The 27,674-nt window shown below is 43.1% G+C and overlaps 1 protein-coding gene across 5 annotated transcripts in view; it reads right to left on the reverse strand.

Annotated features, from left to right (window-relative positions):
- The window catches only part of GUCY2C (guanylate cyclase 2C), an 85,202-nt gene that overhangs the window by 43,694 nt on the left and 13,834 nt on the right, over positions 1 to 27,674 (reverse strand). The window contains exons 3-10 of one of the 5 annotated variants that reach the window (XM_043441241.1): positions 25,832 to 25,966; positions 15,479 to 15,591; positions 13,726 to 13,790; positions 10,569 to 10,784; positions 8,931 to 9,052; positions 6,621 to 6,717; positions 3,364 to 3,481; positions 1,345 to 1,480 (exon numbers count right to left, since the gene is read on the reverse strand). In XM_043441241.1, the coding sequence (XP_043297176.1) occupies positions 1,345 to 1,480; positions 3,364 to 3,481; positions 6,621 to 6,717; positions 8,931 to 9,052; positions 10,569 to 10,784; positions 13,726 to 13,778 (742 nt within the window). In that variant the 5' untranslated portion in view covers positions 13,779 to 13,790; positions 15,479 to 15,591; positions 25,832 to 25,966. Of the gene's footprint in view, positions 1 to 1,344; positions 1,481 to 3,363; positions 3,482 to 6,620; positions 6,718 to 8,930; positions 9,053 to 10,568; positions 10,785 to 13,725; positions 13,791 to 15,478; positions 15,592 to 19,760; positions 20,138 to 25,831; positions 25,967 to 27,674 lie in introns of those variants that run through there. The other 4 variants (XM_043441240.1, XM_043441242.1, XM_043441243.1 and 1 more) reach the window with 4 other exon arrangements.

Genomic DNA, 27,674 nt, shown 5'->3' on the forward strand with positions numbered 1-27,674 from the left:
ACCACAAAGAAAACAGCTAAAGAATACACACAAAAAAATTTAAACATTTCAGTGTAAAGAAATAAATACAAAAGAAGACAGTAATGGATAAACTGGGATGAAAAAGCTATGCAGCATATAAAAAACAAATAGCAAAATTACAGAATAAATCTCTCTTTATCAGCAAGGAGATCCAACCAGTCCATCCTAAAGGAAATAGTCCTGAATATTCATTAGAAGGACTGATGTTGAAGCTGGAACTCCAATACTTTGGCCACCTGATGCGAAGAACTGACTCATTTGAAAAGACCCTGATGCTGGGGAAGATTGAGGGCAGGAGGAGAGAGGACGACAGAGGATGAAATGGTTGGATGGCATCACTGACTCAATGAACATGAAGCTTGAGTAAATTCTGGTAGTTGGTGATGGACAGGGAGGCCTGGTGTGCTGCAGTATGGGGTTGCAAAGACTCGGACACGACTGAGCGACTGAACTGAACTGATCAGTAATTACTTCAAATGTAAATGGATTAAATTCTCCAACCAAAGACAGAAATTGGAAAGTTAAATTAAAAAGTGATCCAACTATTTGATGTCTATAAAGAGATTTGCTTTTGATCCCAAGACACATATAGTTTGAAAGCAAAAGGATGGAAAAGGATATTCCATGCAGAGGTGGATATACCGATATGAGACAAAAGTGATCAGACTTTTCATCAAAAAAGTTTATAAGAAACAAGGACTTTCATTATATATATATTAATAAAACACTCAATAGGGCAAAAATATATAAACAAGTATAAACATTTATGTACCTAATAACAGACCAACAAAATATATGAAGCAAAAATTGGCACAAAATAAATAATTTTACAATAGTGGTGCCAGTAGTCAAGAATCTGCAAGAGATGCAGGTTTGATCCCTGGGTCAGGAAGAGACCTCGGAGTAGGAAATGGCAACCCACTCCAGTATTCTTCTCTAGAAAATGCCATGGACAGAGGAGCCTGGCGGGCTACAGTCCATGGGATAGCAAAGAGTTGGACACAACTGACCACACATGCACTGTTTCATACAATAATAGTTGGAGATTTTAACACTCCACTTTCTCCAATGAATAGAATAACAAGATAGAAAATATGTAAGAAAATAGAGGACTTGAACATAACAAGAAACCAACTAGACATGACAGACAAATACAGAACATTCTACCCAACAACTGAACTTTTGCACATTTGTTGCCTCCAGTTAAGTTAAAGGTATTTAACTGTTGACCCATCTATTGCCACACTGTCTCTTTACTGTCCGCAGGGCGCATATCTGGGGAAACTGGAAGTAAAGTGTAGTTTGCTCTTAGGCAACTGGTACCTTCAAAAGTGATGTTCCTGAAAGCATGAGCAAATTTAGAGGTGGTAACATCTTCTCCATTTTCAAGAAATATCTTCAGCATATGTCCAAAAAGCAAGACTCCATCCAGGTAGGCAGCAGCAAAATCATTTTTTGCCTAAATTAGAAAGGAAAATCTTTAAAACGAGTTCCAAAAAAAACCAAGATTCTGGTCTTGAACCTGGAAAAAACATTTTTGGGGTCAAGCAGGGTAACTGGAAAGGTAAAAGAATATTAATGGAATTGCAGGGATGGGATTAAAGGAAGTTTTGGAAAAACTTTCCTTGGACCAGGGCTCTTTCTCATCCCCACATCACAATTCTGTCTTCTCTTGGGATCAATAAACTGTGAACACTGCCTTTAGGGAAGGAACTAAAAGTGGCTGTGCTTCCTCTTTCCCATGATGATAAAATATTTCCTTTTAACCAGAAAGAACAACATACAGCATTTTCAATTCTCATAAGGTTTTATATAGAAACAATGTTTTCATTTAAGAATAAAAGAGAACAGCAACAAAATGCCTTTGAGTATCATGATGGATAGGAAGAGTTTTGATTGGATGATGCCCCACTGCATTTGCTTTGGAGAGAGTCCTGATTCGGTATTAAAGCAGACATTTGACTCCTCTGCCTCTCTGACAGTTGGGTGGTGGTTTTCACAAAATTGGGCTGGATTGAAAGCTCAATGCCCCTGAGACTGAATGAGCTCAGTCAGCTCAGACAATTTGGCCCACCCACCTTTAAAGAATCAGACTTTTGCCAGGGCCTAGAAGCTGTGCAAGTGAAATCTGAATATGACACCCAGAAGTATATGCTAGAAAATATAAAAAGGAAAAATGAAAACATCTCTCATTGGCTTCAGTGTCTTTTGATGAAATCATCTTTTCTTGAGATGAAAAGCACCAGTTAAGACCCAGCCCCCGAAGGGGTTACAGCCCCAAATTTTGGCAGGGTTGCAAAACAGAGGGCTTAGAACTGCCAGTCTAGGCAAAGTGGTGATTCTTCGCTCTTTGGGCCTCGTCATCCTAAAGTTGTTTGGGGTCTTCAGGACTGATCGCTCCTTCCCCTCGTCCCTTCTCCAAACCTGCTCTCAACCGTGTGTGTGAGTTTAGCTGCATTAAGGTGCAGTGACCATCAAAATCCAATGTGGTGTTAGAGTCTGGGGTCTTGCATTTAATCAAGACATTAATGATTTAATGTCCAATTGGAGGCTCTTTTTCTGGGACAAATGCTAAATCAGATGGGATGCTGGAATAAGAGGAATAAACCAGGACTCTCCTGTACAAATTTGGATGATAATCAACCTAATGATAATAAAGGACTGTGTCTTAACCTGGGAATATGTATCTTTTGAGGTAAACCTCAGATACCAGGGCCAGCAGAAAGTTGCTTTAGGATGTAGGGAACTTCATCTATTCTACATTGTCTAACATGTACCTCCCCTAAGTTAGCAGGGCTTCTTCTGATCATCCCGTAACGTCACTTCTGTTCGGATGTTACAGCAGCGTGCAGTGTGGTGCTGGACCACAGCCTAGCACAGTGACACACAGAAAGAGTTTGATTTTTTGAAAATTTATTTATTTATTTTTGGCTGTGCTGGGTCTTCATTGCTGTGTGTGGGCTTTCTCTAGTTACGACAAGCGGGAGCTACTGTCTCGTGGCTATGTGTGGGCTTTCACTGTGGTGGCTTCTGAGCATGGGCTCTAGAATCACTGGCTCAGTAGTTGTGGTACACCTGCTTATGGCACGTGGAATCATCCTGGAGCAGGGATTGAACCCGTGTCTCCTGCATTGGTGGCCAGATTCTTAACCACTGGACCACCAGGGAAGTCCTGGAGTTTTAATAGCCAGAATCCTGCTATTACACATAATCGGCTCAGTTAACATTTGCTGAGTAAACTGGAACCAGTGGGGGAAAAAACTGCTCATTTTAGAATCTGGGTCCTAAATGGAAGAATGGCATCTTACCCTTGCCAGAAGAATAAGAGTCTATGAAGTTTACCAGTGATAAATTCTTGGAGGAAGAACTATTTGAGACGGAGTTTTCCGGAGGCAGGGTCAGGACAAGAACATTTTTCATGTAGTCAGGGGCTGTGACATTGTCCATGAAGTAGTGGTCACTGGAATAAAAAACACAAGTTTCTCATGATTGCTCCAAAAAATGGAAATGGAACTCCTACCGATTCGTACATCAGCTTTGAGATAGTTTAAAACATTTTTTTCCCCAGATAAGTTTATTTTTTTCTATACCTGCTTCCTTGAATAGCAGAACTTAGATGCTGTGGCTAACAAACACAAATAGAAAGGGAAGATCAGAATACAGATACTTGTTTTTTTATAAAATTTATATGAATTTTAATATTTTTAAAATAAATATTTTGATACGTTATTCTGAAATTAAAATAAACATCAAGGATCTAGAATATACTAACAAACAGAGGTTTATTTGTTACTTTAGCAATTCACTGCAGATAATTCTTTAAAAAGAAAGAAGACTTTTGGGGAGCCCTGGATATGTAAGCTTGTTTTCAAGGTTTAATGACTCTTGGCTGATAACCTGAAAACTTTCTTTTCCTTAAGTGCTCATAACGCTTTATAGATTTAGGGATAGGATAGAGAGAAACTTTATGAATTCAATTTACTTTCCAGACAGTGAAACATAAACATGAAAAAAAATGAAGCATTTTCTCTAATACTGCATACTTAACATTAGCTAACTGGTCCTTGTATTCTCAATTCCTGGGCTTCCCAGTTGGCGCTAGTGGTAAAGACGACACCTGCCAATGCAGGAGACATATGAGACTCACTCTTGCAATGTGGGAGACCTGGGTTTGATCCCTGGGTTGGGAAGATCCTCTGGAGAAGGGAAAGGCTACCCACTCCAGTATTCTGGCCTGGAGAATTCCATGGACTGTACAGTTCATGAGGCTGCAAAGAGTTGGACACAACTGAACGACTTTCACTTTCACTTTTGCTGTTTGGGTTGGGAAGATCCCCTGGAGATCTGGCAACCCACTCCAGTATTCCTGCCTGAGTATCTCATCAACAGAGGAGCCTGGCAGGCTACAGTCTATGGGGTCATAAAGAGTTGGACACGACGGGAGCAACACAGCAGTACGCATCCTCAATTCCTAGACACATTTGGCACATCGAGGACCCTCGATACTGTATATATTTATTTTTAAGATATTTATTTATTCGGCTGCTTTGGGTCTTAGTTGCAGCATGAGGAATCCTCATTGCATCACATGGGATCTCTTGCTGTGAAGCACTGGCTTAGTTGGTCCGAAGCATGTGGGACCTTAGTTCCCAGACCAGAGATCAAACTCGTCTCCCCCGTACTGCAAGGTGGATTCTTAACCACTGGACCACCAGGGAAGTACCTGCTTATCATTTTAATGTTTTAATCTGTAAATAATCTAACACTCTTGAACTACTGTTAGCCAGGATGACCATCATTTAATATTCAAATAGTAGATGAATATATCTATGTGCTGAGTACTGTATTGAAGAGTTTGTTTATATTACCACACCTCATCCTAAAGGACCCTTATAGATATTTTTATTCTCACTTGATAAATGAGAAGACTTAATCTCAAGATGCTAAGTAATACCCAAGAGGCAAATGAACCGAAAGTGTCAGAATCATAATTTGAAATCCCAAGTTATGTCTAGTTTCAAATGAATCTCATGATCTTCCCGAAACAGAGCCAGGTGACCTTAGGGAATAGTGATAAAAGGAGGCCAACACTTTGGCAGTAGATGGAGGAGTTTCTAAAAATAAAGCTACACCAAACTGGTTCCACTGAGGCCTCCTTCCAGGAAGCAAAGCAGTTATTGAAAGTGGCTATCAATGTGGTTGCAGGAATAAAGTGTTGAGAATTCTGCCCTCTTTCTTGTATTCTGCAGCTAAAAGGCTCAGCTGACTATATTATCTTCAGAAACTAGATAAGCCTGCAGTTCCCATGCTTCATTTTTCTCAACACTGGGACAAGTACATTCAAGGTGTCTGAAACGACTAATCAGATATGATACACTGTGGTAATAGTTTCTGTTCTGAATACAGACAGCAAATGATCAATGATCCAGTCAGATAAGTGAGGTCATATGATTCAGCCGATGGAGCAAGAGACACAAGATGTACCAGAAACATCTTTTTAAAGCTTAATCTGACTCAGATATTACCTTGGCACTTTTTTTTTTTATGGGTTCTCCATAAAACTGTAACTACATTAGAAGATGAGTGGGAAAGAAGAGGCGATGTGATAAAAGATGGCTTCTGTTTTCCAGAATTTTCTCCCCTCAGTGCCAGTGAAGTGCAGCGGAAAATCACCGCCCAGTGACTACACTGCAGAGGGCAAAGAATAATCGTGTCGATCAAATTCACTTAATGGGAACTTTCCTCTTACCAAAGGTGGCTGAAGGAAAATAACCAGGACCAAAGGCCACTAGCAATCAAAGGCACACGTATGGAACATACAGCCCATGTTCTCAGAAATATGACTGGGATATTAGGTGATTTATTACTGCCTGGGAGAAAGACTTTACAATCAGGCTGGAGACCAGGATCTTTGTCGAATGGGCATGTGGGTTTAATGCTTTTTTCTTTTTAAATAAAACGTTTGTATTTATCTACTTATTTTTTAGTTTTTAAAATTTTACACTGGAGTACAGTTGATCAACAATGTTGCATTAGTTTAAGATGCACAGCAAAGTGATCCAGTTACACATACACATGTATCTGTGCTCAGTCGTGTTAGACTCTTCTGTGATCCCAACACTGCAGCCCACCAGGCTCCTCTGTCCATGGAATTTTTTCAGACAAGAATACTGGAGTGGGTTGCCATTTCCTCCTCCAGGACATCTTCCCAACCCAGGGATCAAAACAGTGTCTTGTGTCTCCTGCCTTGGCAGGTGGATTCTTTACCACGGCACCACCTGGGAAGCCCATACACATATCTATTCTTCCAATTCTTTCCCCAGGTAGGCTGTTACATAATATTGAGCAGAGTTTCCTGTGCCACACAGTAGAAAACTTTCATATGGTCCTTAGACATGATAGCGACATCAAAGGTATACATCTCTGCTAAGGCTATAATGAATTGAATAAGAATGATAAAGAAGAAATGAAACATTGGTTAAAATATTATCTTTATACGGAATCCCATTTGAGGCTATGAAAAACATGAGGAAAGAGAGTACTTTTGGAAATCCTTATTTTCTTTCTGAAAGGAGAGTTCTTCCAAATATTATACCTACTTGAATAAATCCACTAGAATAATGACGATGTCTTCAGCCACTGCCCGGTCACCCCTGAGGTTGTGGATGGTTTCCGGTCTACCACACACAACAATCACTGCAGGAGAGAGAGCAAGACAGGGAGAAAAATATACAATAATCTGTTCCCAAGCAAGAAGGGAACCACGTGCTTGATTTTGAACCGAGTAAGTCTATGCTACATTTGTGTCATAAGATTAACACTAATTTCTCAAATTTATTCCCCCCCGGACCCCACCGCCTTTTTTTTTTTTTTTCTTTTTACAGAGTCAGAGTAGAGCTGCATGGGATCTTAAAAAGAATCATCTAGTCCAGGCTTCCTTGGCGGTCCAGTGGTGAAGAATCTGTCTGCCAACTCAGAGGACACAGGTTTGATCCCTGGTCTGGGAAGATCCCACATGCTTCAAGGCAACTAAGCCAGAGTGCTACAACTCCTGAGCCAATGCCCCAGAGGCTGCGAGCCACAACTACTGAAGACTGCGTGCCTACACCCACGCTCTGCAACAGAAGAAATCACTGCAATGAGAAGCCTGTGCACTGCAACTAGAGAGTATCTCCTGCTTGCCCCAACTAGAGAAAGCCCATGTACAGCAGTAAAGACCCAGGACAGCCGAAAAATAAAATAAACAAATATTAATACATATATCTGTAAAAAAGAATCATCTAATTCATTTCTTTAATTTTACTGACTTAAGGAAACTATAGCCAAGATGCCAATAAGATAAAAAAAAACTGGTAGATGACAGAAACAGCTCTGATAGTCAAGCATTTGAGTCTGTTTAGTGCTTAGTCCATTACATAAGGCTGGAATAGTTACAAAAACTGTTTTCATTAATAAATGAAATGCATTACCCACATGTAAAGTTGCTGTAAAATATATAAGTTAATGTCAGCATCAATAAAATCTTCCTAAGCACCTTTCCTTGGGTTTTGCTTGCAGCTTCTTAACTCAGAACTCAGTGACAGAGTTCCAACCTGACTCTCTAAGCTCTCCAATGCATTGTAACCAGATTTCCGAAATGCACGGCTTGATGAGTAAGATGAGTGAGTTGGGAGACACTTCATTAGATCTTTTCCTACACTGTGTTGTCCAGTTGAATTGAAAACATTTTAGGGACATGAATCATTTTATATTTCTTTTTTCCCATACCTCGTTCAATGTTTTACAAAAGGTAGGTTCTTAATATGGTAAATGCTTGATAATGACAGCAAATGATGTTTTGAGGGATACCAGGAAATCCTGCCAAGCAAGAATCTTTCCTGGTAGAAAATTTGACAATTGATTTCTGATATATTCTTATTTGTAAAAAGATTTCTGTGGAGGGTGAAATAAATCACTGAATTACTTAGAATGATTTTATACCATTCACTTTTCATACTTGGTCTATAAATAATGATCACTGAGCAGGTGAAATAAAGAGAGAATAAAGCCAAGTGAAATAGTCTTGGCTTATCTTGTAATTTTGCCTAAGGCTAGATATCAATAAATACGTCCTCTTGGTCACTGGGGAATATTTGAGGATTCATCACAGATTCAACAGTATATTAGATTGTGGCGAACTTAAAAAGCAGTTTACTGGGACTTCCCTGGTGGTCCAGTGGCTAAGACTCCATGCTCCCAATGCAAGGGCCCTGGGTTTGATCCCTGGTCAGGCAGCTAGGTATCAAATGCCACAACTAGGACCAGGCCCAGCCAAATAAATAAATGTATTTTTAAAAAGCAGTTCACTGATGGTGGGGATTGTCATATCATTTTGGTTTATAAAAGTTGGCTTTTAGCCTTATCATTACTTTCATGACGCTGATATATTTTAAAATTTTATTTTACTTATTTATTTATGGCTGCACTGGGTCTTTCACATGGGCTTTCTCTGGTTGCGGTGCAAGGGCTTCTCATTCTGGCAGCTTCTTCTGTTGCAGAGCCCAGGCTCTAGGAAGCGTGGGCTTCAGTAGCTGTGGTGCTTGGACTTAGCTGTCCCAAGGCATGTAGAATCTTCCTGGACCAGGATCGAACCCGTGTCTCCTGTTTTAGCAGGCAGACCCCCAAGTACTGGACCGCAAAGGAAGACCCATGTTAATATACTACTTTGCTAATTTCTCCAAGGGTAAGGTTTGAATCTGCAAAAGGAACCATATAATGGAGTTGCAAGCAGCTACAGATCTTCCGAAATACACAAAATATACAGTAGTGACAACAGCTCTAGGGGGTAGATTTGTCCAAATCACTCATAGAGAGGTGACAGTTGTGAGGAAGTAGCCGGCAAAAAACAATCTTGCTTCACGTCCTCTTACCATTGCTTTTCCTGTTATGATCCATTAAGATATCCTGAAACTCGGCATCTCCTCTCAACATCTCCTTGAAGCCTAGTTTCTGAGAAAAATAGGAAACTCCAGCCTCCAGAGCATTGAGGTACCTAGAACGGAAACAAAGAGAAACTCTAAGAAATCAGCTTAGTTTCTTCAGGGCTTTCCATGTTGTTTGCTCACTGCTTACAGATCTCTCCAGGGGACTTGTTCATCTAAAATCCATTGCCACTGTTAACACAACGGACAATACCCACCACGATCCCAAGGGTTAGGATGAATGTCTAATTTAGGGAGAGCATAGGGCGGTTTCAGGGGTTCTTCGTGTATTCATACAAACAGGAGGTATTTCCCAGATCCCTTCTAAAGACCTCTTGCTATTTGCTGAAGGAAGGCTACTCTGTTCTCATCCCATTGTCACACAGAAATTGAAACTTTTGAATCAACAGTACAAAAATTCAGAGCTTATAGGAGTAATCTTTCCTCCTGTATGAAATAGACTTTTGTTCCCCCGAAGTTTCTAAGATGATGCCTTAGTGTTGATTCTTACAGTTCCCTAGATGCATGTTCTCAGAGGTACCCTATTTTAGTCCTCTGCATGCTTTGGTGGAGAGAGACTGCAGGTTCCTTCAAGTCATTCTTTCTGCCACTTTTGCTGGAGTTGTGTGAGCTCTGTAGTTTCATTTTAGCAACGGTGCCCAATACTCTATTCGCTCCAACAGTCTTATTCCTTTGAAAAGCTGTGAGAGGAATGATTTCTAACCTGTTGTGTAGGACAGGCAGAATGCATATTCTCTGCTATCATGTCTGATTTCCATTCTCCTTAAACAGAGATCATAGTACCTGTCCTCTTTTCTACAGAGGGTTTACTGTGCGGAATTAATAAAACTAACTTGAAAGTACTTTCAAAACTGCAAAGAGTGTCACACATGCAATGTATGTCAATTATATTAATGACACCATGTTCCTTTTGGCCCCTTTGCTTTTACTTGTTTATTCACTTCTCATCACTTTTAGTGGAACCAAAGTTTTTATCAAAGCTATATTTATTACTACTTTACTTATGCCATTTGGAAAAGAATTAGAAAAATACTTAGTCAATGTATTTACCATTACATAGACACTTTATGTCAATCACACTGAGGCAAGGAAAACAGATCATTGTTAACTAACAGACTCTATAAGAAACGGCAACTTTTTGAAAATATGTTCAAAAAACATCTACTCAGAGTTCTCAAGACATATAACATGCTCCATATGATTCCTTTTTATTAATATGAAACATTAGCTGTTGCTATTGATTTAGATCATTAAATCAGAGGCAGTGTCAACTTCAATTTGACCTGAAGTTAAGGGGTACCTACTTCAGAGAATTGTGTTTAATAGATCTAGTTCAAATAGGAGTAACAAACAGCCTTATCTAAATATATTTATAGCTTAAGAATGAAATCAGTTAAACATAAACTATGTACCAGTTGCATGTAAGAAAGTGGGTTGGTTTCCATTCCCAATGCTGTTACTTCATGGAACGAGCATCTGATAATAACTAGGGGTCTGCTGAGAGTTTATGGTTTCTCTCCATGGTTTATGGCTAAATGTCAGAAGGATATTAATGGTCTTGCTTACCAGAAACAGTCCTCAGTCTCTGTACTATTCTTGAAAACATACGCAGTGTTCCAGGAAAAAGGTTTGAATGGAAAAGAATTGACCTTCCAAAAGTCAACCAAAAAGTACATCAGCTTGCGAGCTGGAGACATCATCCTGGTTAAAGTTTCTTTGTAGTCACATGACAATCCAAAACTCCCAGCTGAAATCATGGGATAGTTTAAATCTGTGTCAAGGCTGTGCCAAGAGGTGAGAAATAAACCAATATCAGGATTAACTTAAGTAGCACAAGTAAGATCCTTCTTTAAGCTGTTTCAGCATGTGGGTGGAAATGACAAGAATGAAATAAGGTCATTCAAGCAGGTATTCGACCTACATGGGTCCCTCTCACACAAGTGAATTTAAAGGATGTTTACTGAACATATGCTACATGCTAAGCATACTCTGGATGTTTTCTTGTATATGTGGCTTGGTTTCCAGGTGGTGCTGGTGGTCACCTTCCAATGCAGGAGACATGAGAGACGTGGGTTCCATCCCTGCTCCCTGGAAAAGGGCATGGCAACCCGCTCCAGAATTCTTGCCTGGAGAATCTCATGGACAGAGGAGCCTGGTGGGCTACACTCCATAGGCTTGCAAAGAGTCAGACACGACTGAAGTGACTTAGCCCGCACACACGCACTGCCTTCTCTGGGCTTCCCCGGTGGCTCAGATGGTAAAGAATCTATCTGCAATGAGGGAGAGTCAGGTTCGATCCCTGGGTCGGAAAATCTCCTGGAGGGCATGGTAACCCACTTCAGAATTCTTGCCTGGAGAATCCCATGGCCAGAGGAGGTAGGCGGGCTACAGTTCATCAAAATGCAGAGTCAGACATGACTGAACTGACTTAGCACGCACAGGCACACACACACACATGGCTTGGTTACTTTGATTTATTCTAAGATGAGTTTCATCAGGTCGTCCTAACATCTAGGCTAGGACATATGGACTTTGGGGCGTAGGGCTAAGAAAAACAGAAAATGGGCCACCACAGCTACTACAAATGTTGTGAAGCCCAAAAGATGTCCCTGAAATTACCCTCCACGCACTGCTTTATTTTCAGCTCTTATACCCACTCCAGTATTCCTGCCTGGAAAAATCCCATGGACAAAGGAGCCTGGCGGGCTGCAGTCCACAGGGTCCCAAAGAGTCGGACACAACTTAGCAACTGAGCACGCAGGTGCTTCGGACTACCTCTGAGACAGGCATCACCTGAGGACTTTACAGTTTCCTTCTCCTGTTCGGCACATGGATCTACTCATGATTCCTTAAACATCAGGTCAGGTCAGTTCAGTCACTCAGTCATGTCTGACTCCTTGGGACCCCATGAACTGCAGCACACCAGGCCTCCCTGTCCATCACCAACTCCCAAAGTTTACCCAAACTCATCTCCATTGAGTTGGTGATGCCATCCAACCATCTCATCCTCTGTCGTCCCCTTCTCCTCCCATGTTCAATCTTTCCCAGCATCAGGGTCTTTTCAAATGAGTGAGCTCTTCACATCAGGTGGCCAAAGTATTGGAGTTTCAGCTTCAACATCAGTCCTTCCAATGAACATTCAGGACTGATCTCCTTTAGGATGGACTGGTTGGATTTCCTTGCAGTCCAAGGGACTCTCAAGAGTCTTCTCCAACACCACAGCTCAAAAGCATCAATTCTTCGGTGCTCAGCTTTCTTTATAGTCCAACTCTCACATCCATACATGACTATTGGAAAAACCAAAGCCTTGACTAGATGGACCTTTGTTGACAAAGGAATGTCTCTGCTTTTTAATATGCTGTCTAGGTTGGTCATAGCTTTTCTTCCAAGGAGCAAACATCTTTTAATTTCATGGATGCAGTCATGCCTTAAATATATCAACCTTTATTTTCTATCAGGGTCTTTACAAATACCAGAAATGCTGTGCCCCTAACTCTTTGCCTGGTTGATTCTTACTGATCCATCAGGTCCTAGATTAAATCTCTTTATTCATTAGGAGAACTGTCTTTGATACCTGAGACCAGGTAATCATTTGAGAGAGAAATCTATTTAATCTCTGTCTCCTCCACTAGACTGCAAGCACCATGAAGGTGAGCATCACACCGGGCTTGTTCACCTCAGTATCTCTGGTCTACCAAGTTCGTATGAAGATGTTTAATATGTATTTGAGAAAGGAAAACAACATCCCCTTCCATCTTTGGTGGTCTATTAAACGTTTTCTCTGTGTAGACAAAGAGTGATCTTGATTCAGGGGGAGATGGAACAGGTGCAAGAAAGGCATGTGGGAGGGATTTTTATTGGGGAAGGGTGATTTGGTAGAACGAAGTATTTTGTGGTGGTTAGAATTACATAGCATGAGATGAACAAGAGGGATGGGGGTGATGTTCCAGAAGCCAGAGAAGTATTTTCCCTCTAAAACATACTGGAAGATTTTTTCTTCTAACTTGATATGGGCACTGTGTAAAGTACTTTAGTATGTTACTCATATAATCCTCAAATAGCACTATGAAATAAGAATCCTACCACTGTCCCCATTCTTACAGACCTAAGGATGGAACAGAGCCCTGCCAAGGCCCTAGGGTGCTTTCCTTTGTGTTTGTGTCTGGGAATATTTCCTTTATTCAGTTTTCAAATTATCCAAGTTCACTATCTTCCCTGAATCTTGCCAGGAGTCTAACTTCATCTCTCGCGCTAAGTCAGTTCAGTCACGTCTCTTTGCGACCCCATGGACTATTGCCCTCTAGGCTCCTCTGCTGATGGGCTTCTCCAGGCAAGAACACTGGAGCGGGTTGCGATGCCCTTCTCCAGGGGCTCTTCCCGACCCAGGGGTCAAACCCAGGTCTCCTGCATTGCAGGCAGACTCTTTACAGACTGAGCCATCAGGGAAGCTGCAACTTCATCTCTACCGGTTTGCTTCTCATGCTCAGATATGAGTAACTGAACGGGAACAGCTACTGCCACTCACCCCACACTGCACAAAGGCAGAGGCACCTGGATGAGGGCACGACGGTCATTAGAGAGGGCTGCAGAATCCAAGGGCCCCGCACCGCTGACTGTATTACCTGGACTAGACGGCTGTTTGATAAATCACTTAAATATTGATGATCTCGTCCTGACTTCAAGTCACAGGGGTGTGAAAGCAATAACAAACCAAGCTACTTACTACATCTGGAAGGTGGAATAGGTACACGAGGGCCCCATGAGGACACAGCCCATCTGTTTTTTACTCTGTAAGATAAAAGAAAAAAACAACTAGTCCCTAAAAATAAAACATGAATCAGTGCACAGGAAAGAAGCGGGCAAGAGGGAGGCTCCAAGAAGACTGGAAAGTGGGCCTTTCTCCCTCATTCTCTCACCTCCGAGGTGTCTGAGTTGGGAGAGGCTGCGGGATGAGGGAAGAGAATCCCACGGAAGGGGTGCTGCCCGAACGGGAACCTGGACCCTCTTATCAAGGGGAGGATGTGCAGTGGCTGACGAGGCACAGGCAGACTGTAACATTAGCAGTGTCTGTAGGCCACGTGGGGAACAGCCTAGATTTGGAGGGGCCGTGGAGAGAGAGGGCAAGTTCCGGTTTTAGGGGACGCGACAAGCAGGGCTGCAGAGAACAAAATGCAGTGTAACTGCTCTGAGGACTATAGATCTCGTATTCCACCCTTTCTCAAGGGGCACCCGACTAGGGATATTCCATCGATGGTGTTGGAGAACCAGGTTATATCTGCCTCTGGAGAGGCAGAAAGAGGAGACAGCTTCGTAGAACTGCAAAGTGGAGTGTATTCAACTCCTCTTGCTCGCTCTGCACCCTCCACGATTTAGAAAGACGACTGTAATGAGCCACGCCTCCTGACATGAGTGTGGTCGATCAGGTTGAGTCTATGTTATTGATTAGAGCTTCAGAACCATGCTCCGTGCCCAGCACTGCTTCCTGAAGGGCTTTGTTTTTAGGTTTCTGTCGTAGAGGGGCATCTCACAGCCTAATTGCCTCTAGAGACCTTGGAACCCTCTTCAGCTCTGTAAAGCTCTGGTTGGGGTTAGGGCTGGGGTTGGGAGGAGGAAGTAGGCAAGAATCTCTCTCTTCCTATTTCTAGATTTTGACATTACAGTTGCTACTATAAAGTTAGGTTTTCACATTCCGCTCTTAAACAATCAACCTGTGACCATGTATATGGTGATGACCGGCAATAGGTCTCTGGTGTAGGGTTTTGGGGGCCTTCCCAGTGGCTCAGCAGTAAAGAATTCACCTGCAAGGCAGGAGCCACAAGTTCGATCCCTGCATTGGAAGATCCCCTGGAGGAGTGCATGGCAACCCAGTACAGTATTCTTGCCTGGAGAACCCCGTGGACAGAGGAGCCTGGCGGGCTACAGTCCACGGGGCCCCTGAGAGTTGGACATGACTAAGCACACATGCACAGAGGGCTTTGGAACATATTTTTGTAATAGGGCACCTCAAATATTTCTTGAGGGAACACAAAGGCACATCAGTTAATATCAACACTTAAAATTTTTTAAAAGACTTTTAAAAACAACTGAAAACAAAATAATCCCCCTCCATACCACTGACAACATAGCTAAGGTGCTCCCTACCTTCCTGGGTTCCCCAAGGGCCCTCTCACTTGGGAAATAAGATGGGGGGAGAGTCAGAGCACCCCATCTCCAAATCACTCAGCTGTGTAGCTGGAGGTGACGGGGGGGATGCTGGTGGACAGGTGGGATGCTGGCAGACAGGGGAGATGCTGGTGGGACAGGGGAGATGCTGGTGGACAGCGGAGAAGCTGGTGGACAGGTGGGATGCCGGCGGACAGGTGGGATGCTGGCAGATAGAGGAGATGCTGGGGTACAGCTGGACAGGTCGGGGAGCCCAGCCACCATCCCCCCAGGGCAGGAGGGTGATAGCTGACCCCGTAGAGGCAGGCACTCACTGAAATCGTCCTGAGGAGGTCGAGGCCTTCACAGGTACTGCTCCGGCAGTCACTGGACTTATAAATCACACCTTCTGAATAGATGAAGGTGGCATTCACGGTCACATTGAGGCCTGTTATCCAGAATGAGGGGAAAGAAAAGACTCGTGTTATTTCTCAGTAAGTTTATACTGGCTGTGAGATTTATCTTTTGCCAGCTGAGCCTGGGGGTGGGGGGCGGGGGAATTGTATATCCAGTTTCAGGCCTAGGAATATTTGAGTTCTGAGTTCCTATGTCACTCCCTGTCATTTCTTTATTATTATTACTTTAATGACTTTAGCATATTGTTTATTTATATTTTGGAGCCACACTGTGTAGCATGTGGGATCTTAGTACCTTGACCAAGGATTGAACCTGCAACCCCTGCAGTGGAAGTGTGGAGTCTTTAACCATGGGACCACCAGTGAAGCCTCCACTGAACACTTTTTGACAGTGGGATGGGGACTTCAAAGTAAAGATTAACTTATAAGCAGTTCCTCAGGTGTCGTTTCAACCCTATCCCATTTGCCATCTGCACACCATACCATGAGATCTCAGTGCTGGGAGGGTGAAGGGGACGTTATAGAATACAGGGTGATCTCAGATGATCTCTCTCCTATAAAGAACTTTGAGGATGGGATGGGACCAAAGTTAATTTGGATATGGGCTCTGGAGTCTAGGAAAGGGACCCCCCTCAGCACATGAAAGCATGTGGAGGGTATGGACCAGTGAAGGGTGTGGACCAGGTGGGGGGTATGGACCAGGTGGAGGGTATGGACCAGTGAGGAGTATGGACCAGTTGGGGGGTATGGACTAGGTTGAGGGTATGAACTGGTGTGTTTAGCCATGGCACATACATCCTTGGGAAGCTGATTTCCTAAGATTGAAGGAATCTTGTTTTCAAGCTTTCCACCAAGCCCTGTGTATTCTTCCAAACCCACAAAGCTTTCCTAGGTTCTTGGGGAAAACATTGCTCTCTTCCACTTAGACATCACCCACATTAGAACTCTATTCTTCAAGTTAGCTCTTAAGTATACTGTCTTAAATTTTCCCGGAATATCAATGCTTAATAAGCTTAGACTGTGAATCCATCTTTCCTTCACAAGCTGCATTTCTTGAGTTTACTATGCATGACCATCCATCTGACAAAATGCATCATCAGATGCAGAGATCTGGGCCTCAGTTTATTCTTTCACCCCTCAACCCGCCACCTTCTGATTCTCCTCTTATTGAGTTCATGCAAAGGCCTCTCACCATTATTGACTCTATTTTACAAATGAGATGACTGAACTTAGAATCAACAACTTGCTCAGGGTCACTCAACGAGTAAATGATGGAGCAGAAGTGCAAATTCGGGTTATGTGAGCTCAGAGATCAATATCTGAGCAACGCACTGCACTGTTTATTTTATGAGCCGGGTAACTTGTTCTGCTTAACAGCAGCAAGGGTGCAGCAACAACCACAACATCAACGTCCTTGACAAGAACAACAGCAACCGGGGCCACAATAAACACAATGGCCATTCAGTGAGTGCATAGTATGGATCAGTTAAGTACTTTATGTGAATCTCCTCATTTAATCCACACAATACTCACCGGAGGAAACTATACTGTGATTTTATAGGTGAAGGAACTGAGGCTCGGAAAATTTAAGTATAACTTGCTCGAGGTCACAGGTGATAAATGGTTGGATAAAAGGCTGGATTGTGAACTGGCCTCTGTCTGACTCCAAAACTCTGCTTCTAACCACAATGTTCCACTACTTTATTTTAATGAGCAAGTTAGTTCACGGTGGGTAAAGATCTTACAGTGGCGACATGATACGCTCTGTGGAATAAGACAGATATGGGTTTGACTCCTACTTCAAACAGAAAACTTGTATGACTTCAGCAAAATTATTAAGTGAAATAACTCTGCTGTGAAACAGTGTCAGCAATGCTGATTGCACAGAGCTGTGGTGAGTAAAGAGATGATATATCTTACCTAGCACGTGTGTGTGTGTGCGCTAAGATGCTTCAGTCATGTCTGACTCTTTGAGACCCTACGGACTGTAGCCTGCCAGGCTCCTCTGTCCATGGAATTCTCCAGGCAGGAATGCTGGAGTGCGTTGCCATGCCCTCCTCCAGGGGATCCTCCCGACTCAGGGATCAAACCCGCATCTCGTGCATCTCCTGCTTTGGCAGGCGGGTTCTTTACCACTAAGCCACCTGGGAAGCCCCAACAAGCACCTGATAGGTACTCAGAAAATAAGAACACCGAGCTCGGGTAGGTCAAGAGAAATGGGTCACAAAGAGAGAGCGCTCTGGAAAACAGACACCAATCTGGGTCCTCGGACTTCAAATCAAATGTTCTTTCTACTCCACCACACTGCCCATAGAAGGGGGTTTTATTAAATGACCTCCTAGTTATGTTATGGCTCTAGATCAGATCCATCCATTTATATCTGAATCTGGTCTCAGACAGGGTTGAAGACATGTACAGAAGACAGTTATCACACATACAAGATGTCTGACAACTACTGCCACTACGGACACAGAATTTTAAATAAAGAAAATTAAGACACCCTCTCCTTAGAGGATGTATCCTCGTCCATAAATAACCATTAAGTTGTATGAAACAGTCACTGACTCAGTCATCACACTAATGGCAATCTTGTCTCAAAGCACCGGCGGGCGGGGGGGGGTGGTGGTGGTGGTAAAACTACGTATGTGAAAATGTTTATCGTACATGAATGCTAAGTCGCTTCAGTTGTGTCCAACTCTGTGCGACCTTATGGACTGCAGCCCTCCAGGCTCCTCGGTCTGTGGGATTCTCCAACTGGAGTGGGTTGCCATGCCCTCCTCCAGGAGATCTTCCCACCCAGGGATGGAACCCGCTTCTCTTACGTCTCCTGCATTGGCAGGCGGTTTCTTTACCACTGAGCCACCTGGGAAGTTATTGCAGTAGCTTTTAAATAATCATGAGAAACTAAAAACAATGGAATATCCCAATGTAGGGAATTACCAGATGATCTGGAAGGGTCAGAGATACGGGAAGAGATACACAAGAGACATGGGAAATCCATTCAAATGATACTATGAAGATTAAACAACTCCAGGAAAGCTACTTGTAGGATAATGTGAAATGAAGAAGGACAGAAAAGTGTTTCAGTGCGGAAGTGACTCCAAAGATGTTCTTAACAAGAAACTTGGAAGCACATGAAAAGAATCTGGAAATATCCAGGGGACTGGAAATTATCAGGGGTGATAACTTTCTCTTTATCATACATGTTTTACCTAATGTTATAATTTATTCTTAATAATTAAGAGATACACACAAACTAGTATAGATAGGATAGATTAACAACAAGGTCCCGCTGTATAGCACAAGGAACTATATTCAATATCCTCTGACAAACCACAATGGAAAAGAATACAAGAAAGAATATATATATAAACTGAATCATTCTGCTGTGAACCAGAAATTAATACAACACTGTAAATCAGCTATACTTCAATAAAACATAAAAAATAATTTTCTCATCCCCCTAAAAAGGGGGTACAATAAAGGACTGTTACACTATATTTGGGGCTTCCCTGGCAGCTCAGATGATAAAGAATATGCCTACAATGCAGGAGACCCAGCTTCAATCCCTCGGTGGGGAAGATCCCCTGGAGAAGGGCATGGAAACCCACTTCAGTATTCTTGTCTGGAGAATCCCCATGGACAGAGGAGCCTGGCAGGCTACAGTCCATGGGGTCACACCAGTCAGACACAACTGAAGAGATTTAGCGTGCATACACTGACTTTGATTGCAAATTTATCACATCGACTGCATCTTACAAGAACCGCCACCAGAGATGCAAAGAGAGAATAGATGGATTAAAAATCTTCATCAAAGACTCAGCATCTGTAGGAATTTTACTTGACTCATCTTCTTGATGGACAACCCTGGAAATCTCAAGTCCAGACCAAATCCTGCCCCTGAGGTGATGGAGAAGGAAACACAAGGCCCTGCCACTGAGTAGTAAATCCAGTTTTATTTGGGGGCATTTCACTGCTGCGAACACCTGGGTTGGACCCATTATTAGAGCAGAGCGTATCATGAGTGAACTCACTGAGGTAGGGCTCAAATCCTTCTTTCTGAAGATCTACTGCCTTGAAAGAGAGAAGGGCCCTTAGAGGAGGCTGGGTGATCAGGCAAAGAAGGCGAGGTCTTCGCTTAGCAGTGCTCTGGCTCCAGAGGAGGTAAACAGGGAGGAGAATTCTGTTACCGTATTCTTACCGGCTTCAAGCAGACGCTGCCTCACAATTTTCACTCCCTCCTTCACCACCTCTTCCAAGTTGTCCAGGGACTCTGGGAAGGCAGAGTTGTTCATCATCAGGACGCTGATCTCGTAGCTGCCATCCTGGCAGTTTCGACTCACATGGGAGGTCCAGAACGTCAACCCCGGCCGGAGGAGCAGTGACCACAAAGCCAAGGCCAACAGTGGCGTCTTCATGACCTCCCTCACCTCAGCACCATGCTCCTTGGGCTCGCTGGCTTCGCTCGGGGCTCTCAAGGAGGCAGAAGCTCCGGCCCGACAGCCTGTTGCTGCCGCAGTCCACTCTTCCCCGCGCTCCTCTCTGCTCACCCCACCGGTCACGTGGACCGTAGGAGACAGCCTGCCTGCCGGCAATTAGCAGCTGCATTATACTGGGAGATAAACCAAAGTTCACTCCGTGTGTTTGCTCACGGAAAGGTCAGAGTTGTAAACGGGGAGATTACCTGCGCCTCACCCAATTAAAACACATCACTTGGTGACACATCAATGAGAAAAGGGGAAAAGAGGAAGAGGGCGGTATTGTACACACCAAAAACGCTTTGGAAATGGAAAATAAAGGTCAAAGTGTTTAAGGCAAGCACAAATATGATGGGTTATTAGCTTTTAGGTCACAGCTGTGCACTGAAACGAAACTAGGAAGATCTGTGCTTCAATCACCCAAGTCAGCAACTATTACTGAGACCTGACTCTGTGAGGCATGGGCAGGGCACTTGGTGTACAGCCGTGAATGATATGGATACATTAACGTCTTCACGGAACCTGCATCCTTGGAGGGGAAGACCAACATTAAATAAATCATTATGAATAACTAAACTCAATAATCAAGAACGGTGCAGAGGGCCACGGGAGCACATGAACAGTTGTTGATGTTGTTCAGTCCCTAAGTCCTGTCTGACTCTCTGCATTCCCACACCAGTCTTCCCTGTCCTTTGTTATATCCCAGAGTTTGCTCAAACTCATGTCCATTGAGTCGGTGATGCCATCCAACCATCTCATCTTCTGTGACACCCTTCTCCTCCTGACCTCAATCTTTCCCAGCATCAGGGTCTTTCCCAGTGAGTCAGCTCTTCGCCTCAGGTGGCCAAAGTACTGGAGCTTCAGCTTCAGCATCATCCCTTCCAATCAATATTCGGGGTTGATTTCCTTTAGGATTGCCCAATTGATCTCCTTGTTGTCCAAAGGACTCTCAAGAGTCTTCTCCAGCACGACAGTTCGAAAGCATCAGTTCCTTGGTGCTCAGCTTTCTTTATGGTCCAACTCTCACATCTGTACAAGACTACCGGAAAAACCACAGCTTTGCACGGACCTTTGTTGGCAAAGTGATATCTCTGCTTTTCAATATGCTGTCTGGGTTTGTCATAGCTTTCCTTCTAAGGAGCATCTTTTAATTTCATGGCTGCATGACAGATTAACCTAACCTATTCTGGAGAGTCAAGGATGCTTCCCTGAGAAGGTGCCCTTTGAACTGAGCCTTGAAGGATGAACAGGAGTTAGCTGAATGGAAGAGAAGGAGAGAATGTGGGCAGGGGCAGAGCTTGTGCAAAGACCCAGAAGCAAGATGTGGCATGGATGTTTGAGGAACTGAAAGATACACAGTGGAGTGAAGAAAGCTAGCCCTGTGCAATAAAGAATGCAGAGGAGTAGGCAAGGGTAAGCCAGGAAGTTTTCTGTAAACCATTAAGAATTTGGAACTTGATTCAACAAGGGAATGGATAAAAAAGATGTGGTACATATACACAATGGAATGTTGAAGTGAAGTGAAGTGAAGTGACTCAGTCGTGTCCAACTCTTTGCAATCCCATGGACTGTAGCCTACCAGGCTTCTCCCATGGGAGTTTCCAGGCAAGAGTACTGGAGTGGGTTGCCATTTCCTTCTCCAGAGGATCTTCCCCACCCAGGGATTGAACCCAGGTATCCCACATTGTAGGCAGACGCTTTACCGTCTGAGCCACCAGGGAAGTGGAATGTTACTCAGCCATAAAAAGATACGAAATTGTACCATTTGTAGAAACATGGATGGACCCAGAGTCTGTCATACAGAGTGAAGTCAGTCAGAAAGAGAAAGACAAATATCGTATATTAATGCATACATTTGGAATCTAGACAAATGGTATGTGCTCAGCTGTTTCAGCCATGTCCAACTCTTTGTAACCCTATGGACTGTAGCCCGCCAGACTCCTCTGTCCACGGGATTCTCCAGGCAAGAATACTGGAGTGGGTTGCCATTTCCTCCTCCAGGGGATCTTCCTGACCCAAGGCACAAACTCTAATCTCTTGTGTCTCCTGCATTGGCAGTCGGGTTCTTTACCAGTAGCACCACCTGGGAAGCCTGAGAAAAACAATACAGATGAACTTATTTGCAAAGCGGAAACAGACCCAGATGTAGAAAACAAACATATGGATACCAAGTGGGGAAGACGCGTAGCAAGGCCAGTCTACAGTGGGGCTGTGGTGAAAGAAAATGCAGTGTTTATTACAGGTGCCAAGCAAGAAGAACAAGCAGCTAATGCTCAAAGGCAAAAACTCCCTGATGGTCTTCAGGGAAAGGTTTTTAAAGGCAGTGCTGGAGTGAGGGTCGCAGGGTGTGTGATCAGCTCATGGACACTTTTCTGACGGGTAGAAGGTGAGGTGACAGGGTGGCGTTTCAGGAATCTCAATCATGCATTTTCCAGCTCCAACCAGGCTAGGGTCTAAGTGTTTAGGGTCAGCAGTTTCTACTTAAGGCAGGGGAGGGGGGTCTGGTTTCTCTACGAAATAACTTAAGGACGTGTGTCAGACACTGTTATATGTTTTTCTCGAGAAGAACTAAGACTTTATGACCCCATGCTTCAGTTTTACTTATTATTCAGGTTGTTATCACCTTCCTTGCTTGACTGACTCTTCTTGGGTCCCACTTTTGCCCTTTCTTCAATGATTAGCTGCTTGAGTCTGTTTTCTGAAACAGGCCAGGGAAACTAAGGTTTTTTTTCCCTAAAGGTAGGAATGGGGAACACAGAAGGGTGTGTAATGAGGAAGACGCGGCGGGGCTCTGATTAGATTCATATATACAAGCATATTTCTAGATTTGTGCCTGGAAGATGAGATTGTTTATGTAAGATTGTTTAATAATTCTAAAGGAGGTGAGTCATCGGCTGAGAATGAAAGCAGAGCTGGGCTAGTCCGAGGTTTGAGGAGGGAGGGACTCGAAAAGTTACCGTGATGAGAGAGAGGGAACTGATAAGAGGTGTGCCCTAAGGTTGTCTGGCGGTGGTTGAGTAGGCAGACCAGGAGATGAGTGACCAAATCTATGGTGGTCCTACTCTGCCTGGTTTTATGATTTTCTCCAGCCAAGCTGAGGTGCTCTAGAACAGGTACATACAGCAAAGTGAATGGCGGGGCTTACTTGGGTCTGGAGGTTTTCTAGGTAAGTGCGATGAAAGAACAAATGGATTAAAAAAAAGAAGAAAGTTGAAATAGTGGGGAGATGGACTACAAGATCTAAACTGAATTTAAAGAATGAAGTGCATGCAGGAGGGGAGTGAGGGAAAGCCATAAAGAAAAGGCTTGAGGGAATTCCCTGGTGATCCAGTGGTTAGGATCAGGGCTTTCTCTACAGGGAGGGAGGGCTCAGTTCTTGGTCAGGGAACTAAGATCCTGCATGCCATAAGGCAAAGCCAAGAAAGAAAAGAGAGAGAGAGTAGGGGCTTGAAGGGAACAGTAGTGAGGCAGAACAGGTAGAAAGGGGACAATTGAAACAAACATCTGGAAGGGTACAGTCTGCCATTAAAGGGCAGATTTCTACATTAAAGGGCAGGCTTTCTGCATGACTGATGTGAGCAGTTCAAGGTGGCTGAGAGCAGGGGCGGGAAAATGTCTCTAAACAGAGGAGCTGAAGGAACTCAGAGTCCAGTCTGTTAGACAGTCACCTCCTGGGTATGAAAATCAACCAGATTGATGGTAGGCCCTTACTGGAGAGGAATCCTCGAGGGAGAGCAACGAGGACTTCAGTAACTGACAGTGGTTGACAAAAAGGGATAGTGTGTGTTGTGGCTTGATGATACAGGCCTCAAGGGAACAGAGGTAGGTTTTATTTTTTTAAATTTTAAATTATGAGGTAGATCATAGATGTAAAGGCATAGCTGCAATGAACATACACCAATTAAAAGAAAAATAAAATGAACACTCACTTATATACAGGATAGCCTGTAAACCATTACTAGAGTCTTTGTACCACTCTGCGCCCCTTTCCTAACACATTACTCCTCCTCTCAATCTAGCCTGGAGGGGTACAGAAGAGTTTATGAAGCAATAAAGGGTATTGGGGCATTTATTGATTATGGTGTAGCAATATGGGGATGATAAAATGCTAGGGAAGGTAGGACACCAGGGTTTCCCTGGTGGTCCAGTGGTTAAGAGTCTGCCTTGCAATGCAAGGGACTTCCTGGTCCTGGAAGATCCCGCATCTGAGCCCACGTGCCGCAAGTACTGAAGCCCGAGTGCTTGGAGCCCGTGCTCTATAACAAGAGAGGCCACTGCAGTGAGAAGTCCCCACTTGCTACAACTAGAGGAAGCCTGCATGCAGCAACGAAGACCCAGTGCAGCCAAAAATAACTAAATACATAAAAGTTAAGACGCAACACCAAGTGTCCATGTTTGAGGGGATGACTGATATGGAATAAGGGGGGTTCAATCCTAGTGTCTCCTGGAGGGAGGATGGCAGATGCTCAGACTTCAGAGGATTCAGCTTTGATTCAGAAGGCACTAGGGTTGTTTTATAAGGTGGGTGGAGTAGGTGGTAACGAGTGACTGACAGTGGTCAGGAGGAGGTACCCCTGGAGACTTCTAGTGGACATCAGGAGGAATGGACCACCAGGCTGCAGAGAGGCACATGGCCATCACAAGGCTGATTAACCTTTGCTGCAGGTAACAATTTTACGTCCTGCACATTGGGTGGCCAAGCGTGGACTCAAACCTGGTTGTCTAACTGTTGATATGTTGCTATTTCCATTTCCTGGGGTAGGGGAAAAAGTAGACTGGTTTTTTTCTATTTCATCCACAAATTGCAAATATGAAAAAAAAGCCATGTTGAGGGATGGAGGAAGTAGTAACGGTCAAGTGCTTTTAATTCAGGTGTGAAGACAAAAGGCAGATGCAGTTCTGGGAATCCTCTCATTAGAGCATGAAACCAGGAAAACATTTTCAAAATGGAAGGAACAAGATAACATTCCTTCCTGGATCCTTTAAGGTAAAAATCATGTGTCTTCTTTATGGTGCAAAACTACTAGCATGCAGATCATGATTAAAGGGAGGGAGGTTCTACTGGGAAAGTTTCAAGGGTCATAAGCAAATATTGAACACCAAGTTGGCAGATTTATGAGATGCACTTTACAATAGAACACAAAAGCCCTAAAGATATGAGAAAAAAAAAAAAGGGAAACTATTTCACGTGGGAAGGAGCAGCTGAGCAGATCACCTGCATGTCCCACTCTTTCATTTCTGACAATGGGTCTCTTCTGTATGTTTCCCATTAAGATCCCCTGCTCACTACTGGAACCCTCAGCATCTCTACATTCCGTAGCAGTCCTAGGCTCTCTCTGTCCCTTATTTCAGTGGAGATGCAAAAGTGAGTTGTTCAAAAGGGATTTTACGAACTAATGTAACTGATGGAATTAAAACATGAAAGCTTTTTTTAAAATGAGCACAAAAGTAGACATCCTGATTTGAACTTGTTGAGGAAAACTGGCTATAGTAAAGTACTTCTCTTTTTTCCAGTGTCATTGAGAAATAATTCACATACATCACTATGTAAGTTTAAGGCATACAGCATGAAGGTTTGCTTTATGTATGTTGTGAAATGATTATAATAGGTTCAACTAATATGCATCTTGTCATATACAGACAATGAAGAGAGGAAAAAAATGAAAACATTCTCCTCGTGACGAGAACCCTTCGAATTTACTCTCTTAACAGCCTTCCTGTACATCATACAGCAGTGTGAGCTCATCATGTTGTACATGAGAGCATTTCTGAACCTATGATTTAACAGACTCACCAGATTAGCTGAAATACACTCTGAATGCCTGCAGCCACTGGACGTGTGTACTTCCACTTCCTCCAATCAAGTCATTTGTTTACCAAGGGTCCGTTCTGTTTGTGCCCAAATTTGCCAAAATGATAAAGACTCCACCTGCCAATGCAGGAGACACGGGTTCGATTACTGGGTCAGGAAGATCGCCTGGAGTAGGAAATGGCAACCGACTCCAGTACTGTTGCCTGGGAAATCCCATGGACAGAGCAGCCTGGCAGGTTACAGTCCATGGGATTGCAAAAGAGTGGGACGTGACCTATTGACTCAATAACAACAACAAACCTGATAAAATAATTTAAAAACTGTTGAAAATTTTAAACGAAGACAAATTACTGAGAAAACAGCTGTGGAAAAACTGCTATAAAACACTGGAAAATACAAAGAAACCTAACAAAAACTTTGTCCTTGGAGAGCTTGTCAGTTACCTTAAAACATGTAACACCCAAGCAGTATTAGTATTAATATGAGATGCATTTTACTTAAGAAATCTGATATAGCAGGGAGGGAAAAATGGGGAATTTGAGATTAACAGATACATACTATTATATATGAAATAAAACAAGGACCTACTGTATAGTACAAGGAACTATATTCAATATCTTACAATAACATAATGGAAAGGAATCTGAAAAAGAATATATATATATGTATTCACAGACACAACTGAATCACTTTTCTGCAAAGCAACTATACTTTAATTAAAAAAAGAAAGCTGATACAAAGGTTCAATCTAAGGACTAATGTTCAAAGAAAATTACCTGGCCTAATATCAACCAGTGGGAGAATAAATAAACATGAACATATTTTGAGATTTTAAAAAAACAACTTTTAAGGTCTAAATAAAATATTTTAAATGATTTCTACTTTACTGTCTTTCCCTGTGGAGGAAATACTTACTGGTCCTATTCACACAGGATAACATGATGCCAGATGGGTTCGGGTAACTAAAAGTCTACACGGTTTTGTTGAACATTCAAGAGTTAAGGTGGCTCAGATGGTAAAGGGTCTGCCTGCAACGCAGGAGACCTGGGTTTGGTCCCTGGTTTCGGAAGATCCCTGGGAGAAGTGAATGGCAACCCACTCCAGTACTCTTGCCCAGAGAGTTCCATGGACAGAGGAGCTTGACAGGCTACAGTCCATGGGATCGCAAAGAGTCGGACACAATAGAGAGACTAACATTTTCACTTAAGTGTCTTTGGTTATGCAAACCTTCTGAGTTAGGCACAGAGAAACATAAACTGCTTGATATAATAAAATGAGGAAATGTGAAGTTCCCAGGGCTAACCCAGGAACAAGGGAATGAGGAGGAGAGATGGAAAGAGATAAAAGGAAAGAAATGGGAGTTATGTATTGGGTTGGTCAAAAAGTTCGTTTGTGTTTTAAGTAACACTGTACAGAAAAATCTGAACAAAATTTCTGGTCAACTCAATAGAAAGAAATGGCCAACGTGATGGGGACTAAAGACTCTTGAGAACAAGGATATATAAAATACATAAGAGGATGCAGGTTGCTTGTCTTTTCCTTAAGGAAAAGATGCCTAACTCCATCCATACAATAGATTATTTATCGAGCTCCCTAAACCATCTCAGCATTGGAGTTACACAAATTCCATTTAATTACATTAAATTCCCTAGCGGGAGTTTAAAACTGATAAAACTGGGTGAAAGTTCCTCAGTTATGTCTGACTCTTTGGGACCCCACGGGCTGTAGCCTGCCAGGCTCCTCTGTCCGTGGGATTTTCCAGGCAAGAATACTGGAGTGGTTTGCCATGCCCTCCTCCAGGGGATCTTCCCAACCCAGGGATTGA

Source organism: Cervus canadensis, chromosome 21 (genome assembly GCF_019320065.1).
Source record: "Cervus canadensis isolate Bull #8, Minnesota chromosome 21, ASM1932006v1, whole genome shotgun sequence".
Lineage (NCBI taxonomy): Eukaryota > Metazoa > Chordata > Mammalia > Artiodactyla > Cervidae > Cervus > Cervus canadensis.